Here is an 18,510-nt window from a genome sequence, read left to right on the forward strand (position 1 = left end):
TTGTTCAATAAGGAATTCTACTGATGGCAAAACTTCATCACCAAAGTTCTATTTAAAAATTAATTCTTTTAATGAAATTCCTTTTAATAATCACTTGAACAAAAACACTGATTGCTAGCAAATTACGCTTCATAATTCAGGATAGAATCAAGTCACTCCAGCATTATAGTGTAACAAAAACAATCCAGTGAAAATGCATAGATCTGGGCACACAGTGTGCCATCTGCCTCTCCCATGTACATAATGAAAGAGTTTCTGTGTCCAGCTGGAAAAAATCTGGCATCTGCCCTTCTTTTCCTATATCATCTTTATAAGGATATTTTGCTGTGTTTCACTAACAGTGTTCATAGATAAATCAAGAGTTTACTTCCCTCAGAACAAAGCCACTGCCCTCATTTTGCTTTTTCCTGCAATGTTATTTTATTATTTCTTATTTCTCTTGATCTCCTGCTCTTCCCTCTCTAGTCATCACTCCCTTTCTTCCTACTTTCCTTTCTTGTGTTTAGAGGAACGAATTAGCTATGATTTGTAGGTTATTTTGGAGAATAAAGCTCTAGGTATTTATTTTGCCTAATGGTCATTTGGGAGAACAGTTTAATTATCCCCTAATAGTTTCATTATCTGACATAGGCTTCTCTTATGCTTTTAAAATTAAATTACAATATGTGGGGACCTCTGAGTAGTTCTTTTAGCTAGCAGGGTTCCCCCCTTTTAATTGAGGTTTAAAAAATTTAAAAAACATTTTTTGTATGGTCTTACCTAATCTCTGTAATTGTGTTGATACTTTTGTAAGCCTTGTTTATTGTAGAAAAAAATTATATACCAGTTTGAGGCTGTCCACTTAAAAAGCTGGAAGCTATAATGTGTGTTCTCTTTATTATAGAAATGAAAGTATTTTTCCATGCTTTTTGAACAAAAGGATTTTCTGATTAGTTAATTATTCATATCCCAGCTCCTACCTCATCATATGTGGTAACAAATTGCATTTGGCTCTTTCTCGTAGAATCTTTTATACCAAGGGTATAGCATTAAAATACAAGCCAACTTCACTGAATGTGGTACTATTTTGAGCATTTCAGGTCACAAACATTAAATTTTGTCCTGCTATTTGTCCCTTGCCACTAAGTATTTTTGTACAATTTGGTGTTTGTGTTTACCAAAGTATAGTCCAACTGAAGACAGGATTAGGAATGGGAAACTTTTAGACATTTTGAAGACATACATTTTTAAGAAATTAGAGAATAACTGTTATTTATGCAAAACTATTTTTACAGCTCTAAAGTTACGTTAGCTGGGAATATGTATGATTTGATCACAGAAAACATTTTTCATTTTGGAACTTCAAATTTAAAAGTCATAGTTGATTCAGATAATAAATGTACTAATTGAATTTACTTTTAAGTGTTTTTATACATTTGTTAGAAATGGCTTGCTAAAATGTTTAACATCTCATTTTTTCCCCAAAGAGTAAGCAGAAATGAATATTGCAAGGACACGTGTTTCTGCACTTGCATGTGCTCAGTAACAAAGAGACCCAGCACATACTCATTTTCAGAGTAGAAGAAAATGGGGAAAACACGCCAAGATTGAATACGACTTTAGTTACATATTGTTTATTTTTTTTTATACCTCACTTTTGCTGTCCTCATGGACTTCTGGAAAATGTTGTTGGCTTGGGTTGAGGCAGATGATTTTGTTCTTTCCTCTGTTATCTTCTTTATTTTGGTTTGGTTATTTCCACAATTAATTGGCTGCTGTGGAAACAGAAGGACTGTGGAATCCTTGGGGAGAAGGTCGGAGAGTGCCGGGCAGGGCTCCGGCCGCTTCTGCAAGAGGGCTGTTCCCTGGCAAAACCCCAGGCTGCAGACAGTAGTCGCTCCCCACTCCCAAGGTGTGGGACAGGGGGCGCCACAAAAAATAAAAAGACACATTTGACCTCACATTCTCATTGTTGGGTGATGAAGCCAAATAGAGCAGCTGTGCTGAAAGTTGGCCTGGAGGTTTCCAGCAACATCAGTTGGCTGACAAGTAAAATTCTTCCTGTTTCTGTTTTTAATGAAGTCTTCAACTTTACTTTTCCCAGGACTCCCAACTGTAGTCGATTAAAAGACCAAATAGCAGTTATTGATAGCGGAATCTGATTTGGATCCCAGGAGGGCCAGCGTAAGAGCTTCCAGAACCCATAGGGCATCCTTATTACTGTTGACTGAAGAACTTCGCAGCCAACTCTGGAAGAAATCGGCTCCTCTGCATTGGGTTTTCCTATAGTATTTCAGCATCACATTTTTATTCTTTGTGTTCTTTTCCCCTCCTTGTTTCTTTTGAAGAAAAGAACTAGACCAGTGGCTTCTTATATTTCCAGGCAAGATTCTTCCATTTCGTTTGGACAGTTTCTGCTTAGTGCCCAACTTTGCAACATCATCACCAAGTGTCACCAAGCCGTAGGCCCTGGGATGTCCGCTCATTCTGTCAGCAAACAGACACTCGCCCATTGTGATTGCCCTGCTGATTTCGAGAGATTTTCCTGCCCTCCAACTCCCATGACACTCTGCCTTTTACAACTGCTCTCTCTAGTTTTAAATACTTCTCTACAAACACTGGTTAAGGCTGTCACAGAATTTATGCTCCCCTTCTCCTAATTTTTTGACAATATTTCCCCATCTTCAAAATATCTAGACTTCTCCCATTTCTAATCCTGCCTTCAATGGACTATCCTTGGATAAAGACAGATACCAAGTCATAGGAAAATAACTACAAAACTAAATGGCAAGGAACATTGGTCGATTCCTTTGTAAGGGGTACAAGTCGAAATATTTGACTTACTCTTTCTTGACAAGGTTTCTCCCTCTTGATAATCTTATTCCAAAAGAGGCAAGAGTTTGCTGCACATATGATGTCTCATTTTTTATAATTCAAATACCTCCTAATGACATTTTCATGACTGAAAATGACAGGACAAAAAAAATCTGTCGCTCTTAGAAGAGCTTTGTCAATCTTTTTCTTCCATTTCGTGGCTGACATTTGATATCATTGAGGTTTATGGTTTTTGTTTTTAATTCTGCCACTGACAGTATTGGGCTATTTATGACTAGGGATTAGGTTACCCTTCATTATGATGCTGATGTTACAGCATTGTAAGCTGGAGAATGACTTTCTGAAAAGTGTTTTTATTTAACACGGTTACCCTCATCATTTAAAGATTTCTTTAAATGCTAGCAGGATGTTGCATACACTTTAAAGATGTATCTGGAGAGGTATCTCTTGCATTTGGAAGTGTGTGTTACATATGGTAGTATTTATAAATCACAGATATTTTTCCCTTTTTAGATTAAGTTGCAGTGTGGCTAAGTGCCTTTCTCTCAGCATTCTGTTGAAGGAATGAAGCATCTCTCAGTGCTTAGCTCCAAAGCAGTGGTTCTCAACTTTGGCCTAACATTTGAGACTCACCTGGGAGCTTTTGAAAAATTTCATTCCCAGACTGTTATCCTAAACCAATTTACATCGGCATCTCTGGGGCTAGGATCCAGGCACTGGTATTTTTTTAAAGCTCCCCAGGCGATTTCAATATGCAACCAAGGTTGAAAACCACTGTTTGAGAATAAAGTTAGAAATAGCATCTCCTCAGATTTGACTGCACATGATGTTGGAGGTTGAGAGGTTTGATTCCTAACTAAGGCTGAATAGGATATTTTGCCACCAATATCAGATAAAGAAGAATCTATTTAGGATTTACATAAGCTGTGAAAATATGCTAATTTGGTTCAGTATAGTTTAATATTTTGAATTCAGAATCCATTTAAACTGTTCCCTTTCCGTAATGAAATTTCTTTCCTTTCTGTGCTTTGTGAATCTCTCCTGGCTTTAGGGGCAAAAGAAACCAGGCTTTAACTTTTCCTCATTCTTAGATCTTCAAACTCTTTTCTATGCTCTGTGGTTTTTTATTTTTATTTTTTAAAGATTTTATTTTTTGAGTAATCTCTACACCCCCAGTGTGGGGCTGGAACTTCCGACCCTGAGATCAAGAGTCGAAAGCTCTACCGACCCAGCCAGACAGGCGCCCCTGTGCTCTGTGTTTGAGCCCTTTGCCTAAGTATTTGTGTAGACTCCTTATCGCAAAAGGGTTTGAGGCAGTGTCCATCACAGCTGAAGTGTGACAGGGAGGTAGCAATTAGACACAGGGTGAAATCCTTAGGAAAACCCCAGGGGGAGACAGCATAGAGTCAGAAAGGAAGCCACAAGTTCGTGGCCCAGTGACCTGCACCCATGTTATGGATGCTCTTAGAGCCAGCCGGGTGCCCGGGCGCCTTCTGTGATGTTTCTGTAGGGACAGGTGAGCACTGCTGCCAGCAGCTGTCTCTGCACCTTCAGGGCTTAGTCAGCAGCTTAGGACACTTGAGAGAAGTGATCCTTGTCACCCGCGAGGAGGGGACTGAGACACAGAGAGCCTGGCTTTTACCATTTGTGTTATGTGCTAGGCATGCTGCAAGGGCTTTTATAGCTCTTATATTGCTTATTTCACAAAATCCCAGGTAGACAGCAGTAATAATCTCCTTTTACAGAAGGAGGCTGAGGTTCAAGGCCACGGGATAACCTGCGCGGGTAATGGGGCTGGTCAGTGGCTCAGCCACGCTTCCAAGCCAGCCTCCCAGGTCTTTCTGAAGTGGCTTCTGCTGGGTCCCACCCCTGTTAATCACAGTTCTTGTTTGTCCTCTACTATTTATAGGAGAGAGGTTTTTTTTTTTTTGGTGGTGGTGGTGGTAGGGGAACAAAGGCCGTATGAAAGTATTAGAAAAATACCCACAAAAATATTGAAGCACACTTTCTTTATTTTCATTTTTTCAGTTTTTGGTTTTTTTGGTAGTTTTTTTTTTCCTCCCAAGCAATCCTATTTCCAGGATATTCTGTGGTAGGATACTCTGTGTTTTTTGTGTCCCCCACCAAACCTGGACTATCCCACACCAGGGGCCTACGTCAGGCCCCGGTCGGGCAGATTTGGCTGGGCTGGTCCAGCAGCAGTGGGCGGGGGTCCCTGCTCAATCTGTCTCCCGCCCACTTTGCTCCCAGCAGAGGGATGCTGATGTGGCTGCCACTTGAATTCTAGCAGATGGGAAGGACTTTTTCTTGCTATCCCATTTTAGGCCCATTTTCCCACTCCTGTGAAATTTCATTGGTGATGTGTTTCAGATGAAGCCGCATGAGCAGATCCAGCTCTTCAATCCACGGGCAAGATTAAATCTTGTGTCCTAGCTTGGTTTGGCACTTGATGACATGTCTGTCTTACTCCACTAGACTTCCAAGGGAGTGACTGTGTTCTCTTCCTTGACTATAGTTTTGGCCAATGTGTTGCCTGGACTTCAGAGTTCTGTTAAGTTCTTCTGACTTTGACCTCACGTCTTTCTCTCCCTTTGAATTTTTTACCCCTTCCCGTAGTTGTGAAATTCAAACCGCTTTAATAATAGTCTCTCTTTTTTTCTGTCTTTGCTTCTTACCCCTTTCTTCCGTCACACACAGCTAGGCGGTGCCTCTGGGCTTAGCCCCCCCACGCCCCGCCTCCGGCTGTGACCCCATCACCTTCACGGCCGCCGATGGAACTACTTCCTTTCAGGCGCCCTCCACCCAAGTGCCTCTCCGGCGGCCTTCTACCACTTGGCCACTCAGATTCTGGTTTTTGGACCTAAAGGGTCGGCATCATTTGGAAGCCTGATAGAAATGCAGAATCTCAGGCCCCACCCCAGACTGACTGGGTCAGAATCTGCATTTTCATACCGTCCCCAAGTGATCAGCATACACAGTCAAGTTTGAGAAGCATTGCTCCAAATCACGCATCTGTGGAATGTGTCCTAGTTAAGGGAATAGAGAATTAGAACCCATTCATTCTGTAGGGAGAATTGGATAAATCTTTTTTTTTTTTTTTAATCATACCCATTTATTCATGTTTGGGCAACACTTTTGTCCGTTTTAGGGATAGGAAGAAATGAATATGTTTGGGAATAATTGGCTTTGCCTATCCTGTGAGTGAAGTTAAGGTTTTGGGAAAAGCTTGGATAATATCGCTGATGGAAGGATTCAAATAGCAGCTATCATCATTGTTTTGAAAAGAAATGGAGAGGGACGCCTGGATGGCTCAGTCGGTTAAGCGTCTGCCTTCGGCTCAGGTCATGATCCCAGGGTCCTGGGATCGAGTCCCGATCCCCGGGCTCCTTGCTTGGCGGGGAGCCTGCTTCTCCCTCTGCCTGCCACTCCCTCTGCTTGTACTCTCACTCTCTCTCTAGCAAATAAATAAATAAAATCTTAAAAAAAAAGAAAAGAAAAGAAATGGAGAACAGAGTTCTGTGGAAAGGACATTTGATTCACAAAATATTTCTATTTTCAAAATATAAAATTTAAAAATAGTATGCAATTTTCTTAATCAGTTCAGGCTGTTATAAGAAAAATTCCGTAGATTCGATGGCTTTTAAACAACAGAAATGTATTTCTCACAGTTCTGGAGGCTGGAAGCCCAAGATCAGGGTGCTGGCATGGTCAGGTGGGGGCCTTCTTCCAAGTATAGACTTCTCCCTGCTTCTTCATGTGGCAGAAGGGGCAAGCTCGCTCTTTGGGGTCTCTTTTATCATGGCACAAATATCATTCATGAGGGCTCCATCCTCAAGACTCAGTCACCTCTCAAAGGCCGCCCCAATTCCTAATACCATCAGCTTACAAATTTTGCAGGGGCACAAACATTCAAACCATAGTGGAAATATAAATATATACATGTAAAAATTTGCATCTCTCTAGAAGGCAGCTAAACAAAAGGCTTCTGTATAAACCGAAATAAGGGTTGGATAGGCAGGTAGAACAACTCATTCCTTCTTCTTTAAGTGCATGTCTACACTATTTGTGGAAATACTATTTATCACGGGGGTTCGGTGATAGCACAGGTCATACGCTGAGGCAGAGTGGCTGGGGTTTCTCCCTAAGGCAGGTTCCATCATGTCATTGAGCATTAGAGGCTCTACCTGCATGGAAAGGCTTGTGCAGGAAATTGGCTGGTGTAAGATTTGGGGTATGGACCCCCCTAGCCAAGCGGTGAAGAAGGACAGCGAGGCTGCATGGAAGGAGAGTGCAGGTTAAGGGTGGTCAGACCTTTGCAAGTCCGCTCTGAGGTTTCCCATCTCTTCTTCTATCTGCCCTTATGTTGCTCCTTGGGGTGCATTAGTAGGGGCAGTAGCTATGTCCCCCAGCTCCTTTTTAAAAAGATTTTATTTATTTGAGAGAGAGAGAGAGAGAGAATGCAAGCACGAGCAGGGGGAGGGGCAGAGGGAGAAGCAGACTCCCCACTGAGGAGGGAGCTGACCCCGGGCTCGATCCCAGGACCCTGAGATCATGACCTGAGCCGAAGGCAGCCGCTTAACCGACTGAGCCACCCAGGCGCCCCTGTGTTCCCCACCTTTTTTCTTTTAAATCCTTAGGACCTTTAAAATGTCCAGCTGGTACCTCTTAGACCCCAAATTTGGAAGTATTAGAATTTGATAAGTTATATCCACAGGTTATTTAAAAGAGTTTCTCCCTGGGGCGCCTGGGTGGCTCAGTCATTAAGCGTCTGCCTTCGGCTCAGGTCATGATCCCAGGGTCCTGGGATCGAGCCCCACATCAGGCTCCCTGCTCCGCGGGAAGCCTGCTTCTCCCTCTCCCACTCCCCCTGCTTGTGTTCCCTCTCTCGCTGTCTCTCTCTGTCAAAAAAATTAATAAAATCTTTAAAAAAAAAAAAGAGTTTCTCCCTAGGTTAATTAAAAGAGTTTTTTTTCCCTTTCTCCCGCCCTCTATCCATCTCCCCCCGTTCCCCTTTTTCCCCTCTCTCACCCCACACACCAATGCTCCCACGCATGCACATGTGCACCCCCCCTCCCCACCACACACACAGTTTGTCACTACAATGTTGGAGAACCTGATAATCTGGGTAGGAAGTGATACCAGTCATCTACATGGAAAGCATGAGAAAACGTGTTTTTCCAGACTCTGGCCCAATTTTGCTTCCGTGCAGAAGAATTTCCTTTCATGTAGGCATTGGTTATTCATTGGTTATTTATTGTTCATTTTGATTAATGATTTAAAAGTTTGGAGTTCGAAAGCTAGACAAGCATTCATTTGCATTGGATGTAAAATGGTGAGAATGTAGAGCACCCATACTTTCAAGAAACATTATTCTCCTTTCTGTGTGCAAGGGGGGCATCTGTGTAGAGAGGCCCCTACCTAATTCTGCAGGCCTCCCAAGTGGGCCATCCATTCCCACAGTGAGCAGCTGCTGGTGACTTGAGATAGGACTGGTCCGGGCAGTGTTCCATTTCTCCTTCAGAGGCGTCTTGTGGTATTAAAACCTAACACTTGAAACAGGTGGAAACTGGACCTCGGGTTTCAGATCTTGTTCAAAGGACAGGAGTAGCCGACTTGAAAAGTGTCAGATTTAGAAGACCTGTAATTAGTTAAATGGTTGAGGGGAAGGATGAAGGGAAAGTATTGCTATATAATGAAGATGGAAAAAATAGTGATTTTCTTCTATATTTATCCTTGGTAAAAGGTACTTGTAACACATACACAAACCTTAGTATATATGTTTATATATGTCATGGTATTTTGGCCAAGTTATCTGACATATAGGGTCTTAGCAATTGGAGGATCAAGTGGGACTGGATATGCAAATTTGCAGCTCCAATTGGAATATTCTGGCCAGGAAATTAGCAGTTAATTCAAAGTTAACTAGATGCTCATTATTATTGAAAATATTTGTAAGATGCATAAATACACTTTTCTTTCATCATAAATACATAATAGCATAAATAAGGTTTCTTTGGTGACTTATGTTATTTTTTGTGGCTTTTGGACAGCACCTTGAAAGCCAGTTATGCTGGTCTGGTGCCTTTAATTGAGGGTTAGCATTTGACTGAAGCTTTATAGGAGAAATCTGGCAATAACTTAAAGTGACACATCAAAACCAAGGGGAACTTGAGTATTGCAGGAAAATGTGGTTTATTGAAGTAACTTATTGTTTGATTTCAGAACTTTATTGTTTTATGTCTCTGTATGAAAGTTATTTCTCCTCAGTAGTAGTGTTTCCTGCACTGTGACACGCAAAGCATTATTTAATTGCATTGTTAATATGGATTCAACTATGACAGTTTATCTACTGCGGGACTTCTCAGAGCCTTTGACAGTACTAATATTCCCTGTGACCCTGTTAGAGGGAGATGTAGGACATGATGTTCCCCAAGCTTATCACTTTGCCTGCCTCTCTCCCTTTTTTTTTCTTCATGGACTATCTACCATGAAATAGACTTTGGGAAATTACGCTCTTGTGTTTTCATATGTATTTGCTCATTTATAACATCACAGCAGTCCTAAGAGACAAACAGTTTTGGACGAGGGAGGAGCTAAGGCCCACCGGAGTTGAGGCTGGCCGTGGGACCCCGTCCTCTGAGGACTCACTCAGTCTTTTCTCTCTCCGTCCAGGCCTTCGGTGCAGGTAGGAGGCCCTCAGTCCTGTGTGGCAGGGCTCTCTGCTGCAGAGTAGGGGGTGATCTGGGTGATAGGCCCATCTGAAGTTTCTCTGTCCTGTCCTTCAGGTCCACAGGGCTCTCTGGTCTCGGGAGAGGCCTTTCTCAAGTCTAGCACGTTGATGATGAGGGTGAATTAGTTCTCATGTAGCTTCATTGAACTCAAGGTTTAGGCAGCGCCCCCAGGTAGGCTTTTAAGTAAGAAAGGTGCCCGGGTACTCAGTTGTGGTTTCCCTTCTGTTTTGTTTCCTGATTTTTTGCCCCAGGGTACTATGTCATGTTTTGTTTTGTTTTGTTTTTTATAGAAGGAAATTCAAGCCATGAGTCAGTGCAGCCATCCCAATGTAGTGACCTATTACACCTCTTTTGTGGTAAAAGATGAACTTTGGCTGGTCATGAAATTACTAAGTGGAGGTAAGTAGGTTTTGTTATTTGCTTGTTGTTGTTGTTTTTTTTCCTTTTGTGTGAGCCAGCGTATTGACTAAGACTTTAAATTTGGTCCCCTCCCTTTTGTATTTAAAAGTTTTGCTTGTTTATTATTTACCTAGAGAATAAAGCCTGGATTGCACTGCCTCGACTGTCTGTGCCTTCTCGGTGGAGGGGAGGCTCCCTAAGTATCTTCTGTGCTCTCTCTGTCCTCCTACACCTCACCTGCGTGGCTCCTCAGCCCAAGAGGTCTGTCCTTCCTTCTCCAGGTGCTCAAGTCCGAACACCGCACATGCTCTCTGCAGCCTCCCCCATGCTCATCAGAAAAATTAACCAGTCCTTCCTCTTTAAACTCTTTGTTTTTAATATTATTCGAGTCCTTACTACATCGCAGTATAATGAATTCTTCCAGTGCTGTTCGTTCAGAGTTCTGTGATGATGGACATGTTCTAGAGCTGTGCGCTCCAGTTTCTACTAGGCACATGTGGCCCTTGAATACTTGACTTGTGGCCCGTGTTCCTGAGGCACTGAATTTCTATTCAATTTTCATCAGCTTCTATTTAAATAACTGCAGATGGCCCGGCCTGCGGCTGCGGTGTCAGACAGGGCAGATTTAGATTAGATTCCGACTTGCCGAGGAGAGCACGGTCTCCTGTACTTCTCATTTACTGAACCTGGCACCCAGGGGGAGCTCAATAAATATTGCTTCAGTTGAATGGAGAAGAGCTTTCTGCATGTTGATCTGAAGTGGCACTATTTTCATCCTGTGTTTGCATTTGAAAAAGCAGAGGAGCTTTCCCTCTGGCCTCAGGTCACCAGAGTTACAAAAGCCACTGACAGTTTACCTTACAAGACACTTTCACATTCCCATATTTTTCCTTTTAATCTTTTACCATCACTATTTGATAAAGAATGGTAATGAGAACCATTAACTTTATGGAACACTTACTCTCTGGCTAGATCCTGTTCAAGGCAATTTACTTGAATCTGGACAGCATCTTTGAATGGCAGGTGTCACCGTCCCTGCTTTTCAGAAAGTTCCCCGAAGCTCTTGGGAGAGTTAGGCAGCTCGCCCAAGGTCACCTACATAGTAGTTGTTAGTGCTGGAAAGAAGTGGTGCTGGGACCTGTTGACTTAAAAGCTACGAGATGCTGCAAGAATTATCACCTTCATTTTACAGACAGGGAAATGGAAGTTTAGAAAGCCCAAGTGATTTTCTTTGTAACACCCAGCATCTCTCACTCCTTCTGTATCTTTCCCAGACATGAAGTATGGTTTAGGAGCAGAGGAGAACATTTTGAGGTGCCTGGATGAAGCCCAAACTGGCACCGCAGAATTTATATTGTAGAGCCCATTTTAATCTGCAGACCTAGTTCCAGTGAAGGCTGACTCGTGGTGGTGGTGGTGGGGGGGCAATCTTAATTTCTTTCCTTTTTTTTTTTGAAGAAACTCTTGGATCCAGCAGAGGCCCAGAACCGAGAGGACAAATATGCCGTAGTTGCCTTGGGTCTGCTTGTGCAGGTCTCAGTGGGGAGCCTGGGAGAGCGGAGTCCGGTTCTGTTCCCAGTCTTGTCAATCCTATTAGTCATTGTTTCCATGAGGGCCTACTTTGGTTTTTAATTAAACATGAAAAGAAAGAAATGAGGGAAAAAAGAAAAAGGCAGCTTGCTGGAGCCAGACTACAGTGTTTGAGGGTTGGGACTGCCCCTGGGCTCTGGAAGACCTGTGCTTTGGCAGGAAGATGACCTTCACCGAGCCTCTTCTTGCTTGGTTCCCCCAGCTCGGAGGAGACTGAGAAATTCTGGTGACCTGGGACCCTGGGCAGCCCCAAATACTCAGCTCAGGCTGAGGATTTTACTTCCTGTCTTTATTTTGATCCCAGTTAACCTTTTATAAGCTCGAAAATATCCCCAATCCCTTTGCCTGAGGACTTGAAAGAAAATGTCATTGTCTCTTTAAAAGAATCCAATTTCGTCAGTCTCCCTGGGCTTTAGGTAAGAAGAACAGATTTTAAACGGGTTTCTACAGGTCCGGGAGACCTGGGCAGATGTGGACTCTTGCTCATTTTTCTTTCAGCAGGCCAGAAATGCACACATGCCTGGTAGGGTATATCCTTATAAGATAAAAATGAAACATTTTTGGAAGTCTCATTTTCTCAATTATTAACAAATTTAAGAATCAATGAATAAATAGATGTTTCTCTGAGGGGGGAAATATGCATTTGTTTTCTTTTATAATATTTTATCCCATTAAATCTTTTAATGAGGGGCAGGCAGCTAGTCTGGTATAGTAATACCTGATGGGGAAACTCAATTCTCCCAGTTAATCATAGAGAGCCTGGAGCCAGATTCAGATCCTGAGGTAAGCCATTTGTTAACTCTTCAGAAATGTTGAACCCCCAGGTAATTATGGCTTTTAAAATGACCAGGAGGTTTGGAATATTAATTAATATGTGTTGAAACATGAACTCACAGTGCCAAGGATACTAATCTGTTTATGGTAACAAAGTACTGTGTATTTATTTCATTATGGAAGTCAGCGCATTATGCATCAAGTGAACGAAAATAAAGATTGCCGAGAGTCACAGAAAGGAAGCTTCTGGTTATAAGCAGGGGTCCAGTGGCAACATACTTTTTTTTTCTTCCTTCCCACCTGTGTTCTAGATGTCCAGGAAGATCTGCGCTTCTCTCTCTCATCAGTTCACAGCTGTCTGTTTCCCTGGCCTCTTCCTCCTTTGGTTTTTCACTTCAAACATTTTGAACCCTGTTTTGAGCCTGTAACCAGTTGTGTATGTGTAGGAGAAAGGAATTAGCCCTGAGGTGACCCTGAACAATCTTGTGGTCCCTGACCCGGAATTCTTCTCATGCCGGAAGTGCTCTCGCAGACTTGGATATAGGGTTTCTGGTTCTGTGCCGCCATGCAACTGTATGCCTTGGAGGGGGGGATTGTGTTAAATAAACCAACATATTTTGACATTTCCACTTAATTTTCTAAATAGCGGAGCCCAACCTAGAAAGGTACCGAAGATGCTTACACAAAGTTTTCCCTTCTTCTGTCTAGGTTCAATGTTGGATATCATAAAATACATCGTCAACCGAGGGGAACACAAGAATGGAGTACTGGAAGAGGCAATAATAGCAACAATTCTTAAAGAGGTTTTGGAAGGCTTAGACTATCTGCACAGAAATGGTCAGATTCACAGGTAGGATTTCTGCAAAGTTATTTAAATTCAGCCATTTGTATCTTTAGCTCCGGCTTGTAAAGAATATTAAGGGAACATGTGTTGCTGAGCTGAAACCAAGGTAGGCATCAACATTATTTCAGAGCTAGGCCGAATAGATGTGGAGAAAGTACTTAAGAAAGAAGCAAGTGAATACGTTCGGCTGAAATATATTAGTACCCGCAGGACTGGCTTATCTGCTCTCACTGAAATAGAAGCAGAACATAAAAAGTACCGAGTGAGCTCATTAAAAAAAATCAGTTAACATGCTCCTCTTGAAGTAGGCTCAGTTGAGCAGGATAGCATCTCTGCCTTTCTAATGTAGGCAGAACTGGTCCAGACATTGTAATATGTTCATTGCTTTTGGCATGGTGGTGTGAAGAAAGGGGGAACTAATTTCATCTTCTTTTGTGACATGAAATGCTCATTCTTTCAGTAGCCAAACAGCCTAAAATATGAGTGTTTGATGTTTCAAAAGGGTTCGTGTTACTTGGGCCCTTAGGAATAGCTGCAAGTAGGGGCGCCTGGGTGGCTCAGTCGATTAAGCGTCTGCCTTCGGCTCAGGTCATGATCCCAGGGTCCTGGGATTGAGCCCCACGTCCGGCTCCCTGCTCAGCGGAGAGCCTGCTTCTCCCTCTCCATCTGCCTGCCACGATGCCTGCTTGTGCTCTCTCTCTCTCTGTCCAATAAATAAATAAAATCTTTTTTTTAAAAAAAAGGAATAGCTGCAAGTAAATAGCCATTTATTAGTAATACTCACATTGTAATTCCCCTGCCTTGAGCTCTACGTGGCCTATATATTTAAGGATATTTGCCATGTGTTTCAGTAGTTAGAAAAAAAATATTACCTTAGATATCAAACTTGTAAATTGTCATTTTTCTTTTGAAGAGTTAAGACTTCTATATGGTGAAGAAATATATTATAGAATGTTGTAATTAGTATTTATAGTCAGCATCTCCCCAGAGGAGAGGCTGATCCAATCCATTGTTTAAGAAGCCACCGGGATTAATTTGGAGTTGCACCCCAGACACATTTGAGTGGAAGTAGAACAGCTTTACATAGAATTTTCAGCTTTAATTCTCGATAAAATGATAGTATGGTGAGTCAATGGACAGCCTCTAACTCTATAACATAAAGAATGTACTCACTACTGATTTAATTCAATTTGGATAATGATTCCATATAAACTATTTGTTACTAAAATCCTAACCATCTCCCAGGAGCAAGCTATATAAAATCACAACTTATCCCTATAACTTAAAAAATCTGTGATATAATTTTCATATTTATAAAATGTTAATTATGTTAAATAGCTACATTATGTGATGTGTTTTTAAATCTCTCTGAGTGAATTAATGCAATATAATGTCTGTATTCCATAATTTATTCTCCATTTTTTTTTTCCTAACAGGGATTTGAAAGCTGGTAATATTCTTCTGGGTGAGGATGGTTCAGTACAAATAGCAGGTAAAGCTGATAAAAATAAAAATTCTTTTGACAGAAATGTTACAGTTTCAAGGAATATCATTATTATCATTTCAAGGGATATCATTCATTATCATTCCAAATAAATAATGAGTGAATGAATAAATGAACGAACGAATGAATGAATGAATGCCTGTAATCTGTTTTAAGAATGTATCTGGGCTGCCCTGTTCTAGAATGTTTGGGTCTGAGGCAGAATATTTTTCCTATTATTATTATTTTTTAAGATTTATTTGAGAGAGAGAGAGAGTAAGTGGTAGGGAGGGGCAGAGGGAGAGGAAGAGAGAAACTCAAGCAGACTCCCCGCTGAGCGTGAGATCGTGACCTGAGCTGAAACCAAGAGTTGGACGCTTTACCAACTGAGCCACCCAGGCACCCCCCTTTTTTTCCTATTATTTTGATAAATTTTTGTTAGATCATCCAATAAACAGTGCTATTTCAGAACATAGCCTTTTGATAAAGACAATTTTACCTTCAATTTTATTTTTTCTACCTTTCAGGTTGAATAAAGGTGGTATTTACGTGACTGCAAGAAAAGCACTTTTGAGAGTTTTTCTGACGAGTTTGAAAGTTTAAAACACTGTACCCTTCTATTAATTTAAGCCCCTGGATTTCTGAAGAGGTGGCTGAAAGCATTGTCAACCCTTAAAGTCTCTGGGTTATTTTGGTCTTACACCCACCCGTGTGCCCATGCCTGGCTGTTGATGGCAGTTGGCCTGCAGGTGCAGTGGATGTCTGTAGAGGGAATGCACCAGACAGGTGGCCTCTGCGTGCAGAACTTGTCATTTTGTTATTGTGCCGAGAGTAACTGGAAAGGCCTGGGATAAAATGTAGCCGTGTCTATATTGACTCCATGTCCAGGAAGGCCTGCCTCCACCCTCCTCTCAGCCATCTCTGCTTTTTGCATTTTTGACTGGACGGTCCTTCCTTGACCTGCACTGTCCCCGTCACCGCAGGGCGCTCAGCCCTCTGGCTTCCAGGCACTGAATGTTACTAACAGCATGTCCTGGCAGCATCCTTGGCGCGAATCGTTCATGGGGCTCCCGTTGTGGAAGAGCACCAAAGCTCGCCCCAAATCTTTCATTAGCCTGGTATGCTGCTTTCTGAGTTGGAGTGGAAGAGGCCTCTCTTCCAGTATTTAGGGTTTAGGGTCTTTGCATATCAAGTTCTTAGAGCAGAGTTGATCACACTCCTTGGTTCTAGTTTTGTTTCTGGACAAATGCGAGGATCTGGGGTATTATTGGAAATGCGAGAGCTCAGCAGAAAACAAACACACCCCCAACACAAAGGATAAGCCTTGAGTCATCTCTTTGATTCATTGTTTGTTCCTCTCTAGGTGCCAGAGAACCTGTCAGGTGATGCGTGGTCTGTATGACAGGCACAGTGCTGACCTTGGGCTCTGTGTTTAGTTGGGTACATTCAAGGGGACTTTTATTTATTTCCTTTTAAAGGGGAGAAAAGATGTTTTAAAAATATAGAAGGGAAACAGAATATATTTCAAATCAAATGTTTCTTCCCTGGAAAACTAATAATGAAAGCGTTATCCTTTATTATTCCTCTCATTGAAGAGATACATTGAGTCACATACAGTCATTGGCTTGAGACCACTGTGGAGGCACTCTGTGTATCAGTTAAACGTGGAGCCTCGGCATCAGACAGGCCTGGTTTCAGACCCATGGAGCAGAGTGGGGCAGGTTGTTGCATCTCCAAGCCTCAGTTTCCCCATCTGCGACATGGTGATGATTGATACTGCCTATCATTCGAGAAGACACAGATATCCTGTGCGCCTGTTGAAACTTAAGATTCAGGGTCCTGTAAGTGCTTTGTATTTCTGGGAGTTGCAGAATGTTCTAGGTGGAGAGGAGAAGCCAACCTGCAATCAGGAGGTATTTCTGTGTAGGCATTTTTGTTAAGTTGTCTAAAGCTATTTCAGAAGAAAGGAACTTATTAATCCTTAGGACTCCAGTGAATCGGTATGAATTTTTAATTTTAAAGAAATAGGCATATTCATACCTAACTTTGTATTTTTAATTTTGTATTGTCTGTATTACAGAGGGTTTCCCAAATTGTGTAAGCTTCATGTCCCATGAAACAACTGCTGATATGGTTGTTAAAATAAGTACGTAAATGTGAGAAATGCTTAGTACACCCAAAATGTGCAGTAGGCAGGGATACACATTATAAGCTTATTTATTGGAGCACTGTTTCTGGTTGCAGGAGATTGGAAACAACGTAGGTGTCCCAGTTAAATATGGTAGATGGCCTCTCTGCATTATGGGAGAGCCACCAGCTGTCATGGAGAATGAAAAGCCCGCTATACACTGATGTGAAGGAAAAAATCTCCAGGCTATGTGGTTAAATGAATACAACAGGGTGAAATAGAATGTGTATGTCACCTTTTGTGAAAGAAATGGGGAGAAATAAGAATATCTCTATATATTTATACAAAGAAACATTAGAAGGATAACGAGGAGTGGGACTGTGTGGTGTGTACCCTCTATAACGTTTTGAATTTTGAACTGTGTAAAAGTATGACCTGGGGAAAAAAATGACAGGAAATGACTTAATAAACTTCATAAACTGTCAATTAGTCAAAGTCATTTTTAAACCGTTTATGGTAAAAATTTTCATACGTAGCCTACAGTAGAAAAGAGTAGGAAGAACCTCATGTATACCCATCACCCGGCATCAGTAATGATCATTGATTCATGTATCTTCCCCCTCTCTACTTTGTGGCTCTTATTACTAACACTGAATTTTGTCCTTGAGCCATCTAAGTTAGTGCCTTATGTATGCATATCTTTTTTTTTTTTTTTAAAGATTTTGTTTACTCATTTGACACAGAGAGTGAACGAGCACAAGCAGGGGGAGAGCGGCAGGCAGAGGGACAGGGAGAAGCAGATTCCCCGCTGAGCAGGGAGCCCGATGCGGGGCTCGATCCCAGGGCCCTGGGATCATGACCTGAGCTGAAGGCAGACGCTTAACCGACTGAGCCACCCAGGGGTCCTAACATATCTTGTTCTTACGCTAGAGAGTGGCCCTGACCCCGCAGGCTAGGGGCATTTAGAAAAAAAAAAATACTTCAACAAAACAAGTGACAACTGAAAACGTCTGTGGACAGAAGCTTCAGACTCTCCCACCTCTGAGCACTCAAGTTCAGGGTGCAAGGTCGCGGATGAACTGGCATGTGGAAATTCCCAGGTCACCACTCAAGCTCTGTGACCTTGGTCAGGTTACTCAACTTCTGTAAGACTCTGTTTCCTTAAAGAGGGATACAGATATCTCCCCCTCATCTCTCCTTGTGGCATCGAATGCGGTTCTTCCCACCCAGCGATGGTAACAGTGGCTGGCGCACGTTGTGCAGGCAACAGCCTCTGTGGTTCTTGTGTTACTCTTCTTACTGTCGCTGCTGTTACTGCTTTCACTGCCACCGACAGGCTCGCGCTGACCCTCCCCTGCACCGCCGGCAGGTCATAGGCACCTCAAATTAGTCTTGCTAGGGGTTCAGCTCTGAGGGGCTTGTGTGAGTTATAAAAAGCTAATGTTTATTAATTATGGAACTTGGAAGTTACTTTGTCATTAATCTTGTTCTAAGCTGATAAAAAAAAATATGACTGATTTTCTCTCTGGTGATGAAATGATCACTGCTCGGGCGCCTGGGTGGCTCAGTCGGTTAAGCGACTGCCTTCGGCTCAGGTCATGATCCTGGAGTCCCGGGATCGAGTCCCGCATCGGGCTCCCTGCTCGGCAGGGAGTCTGCTTCTCCCTCTGACCCTCCTCCCTCTCATGCTCTCTGTCTCTCATTCTCTCTGTCTCAAATAAATAAATAAAATCTTTAAAAAAAAAAA

General features: G+C 42.3%; 1 protein-coding gene across 3 annotated transcripts in view; it reads left to right on the forward strand.

Annotated features, from left to right (window-relative positions):
* Positions 1 to 18,510, forward strand: part of STK39 (serine/threonine kinase 39) — a 400,617-nt gene that overhangs the window by 64,234 nt on the left and 317,873 nt on the right. For all 3 annotated transcript variants that reach the window (XM_081814256.1, XM_081814255.1, XM_081814257.1), the window contains exons 3-5: positions 9,836 to 9,944; positions 13,017 to 13,158; positions 14,589 to 14,644. In XM_081814256.1, coding sequence (XP_081670382.1) covers positions 9,836 to 9,944; positions 13,017 to 13,158; positions 14,589 to 14,644 — 307 coding nt within the window. The remainder of the gene's footprint in view (positions 1 to 9,835; positions 9,945 to 13,016; positions 13,159 to 14,588; positions 14,645 to 18,510) is intronic.

Source organism: Leptonychotes weddellii, chromosome 3 (assembly GCF_054177405.1).
Source record: "Leptonychotes weddellii isolate Sample4059 chromosome 3, ASM5417740v2, whole genome shotgun sequence".
In the NCBI taxonomy this organism is placed as follows: Eukaryota; Metazoa; Chordata; class Mammalia; order Carnivora; family Phocidae; genus Leptonychotes; species Leptonychotes weddellii.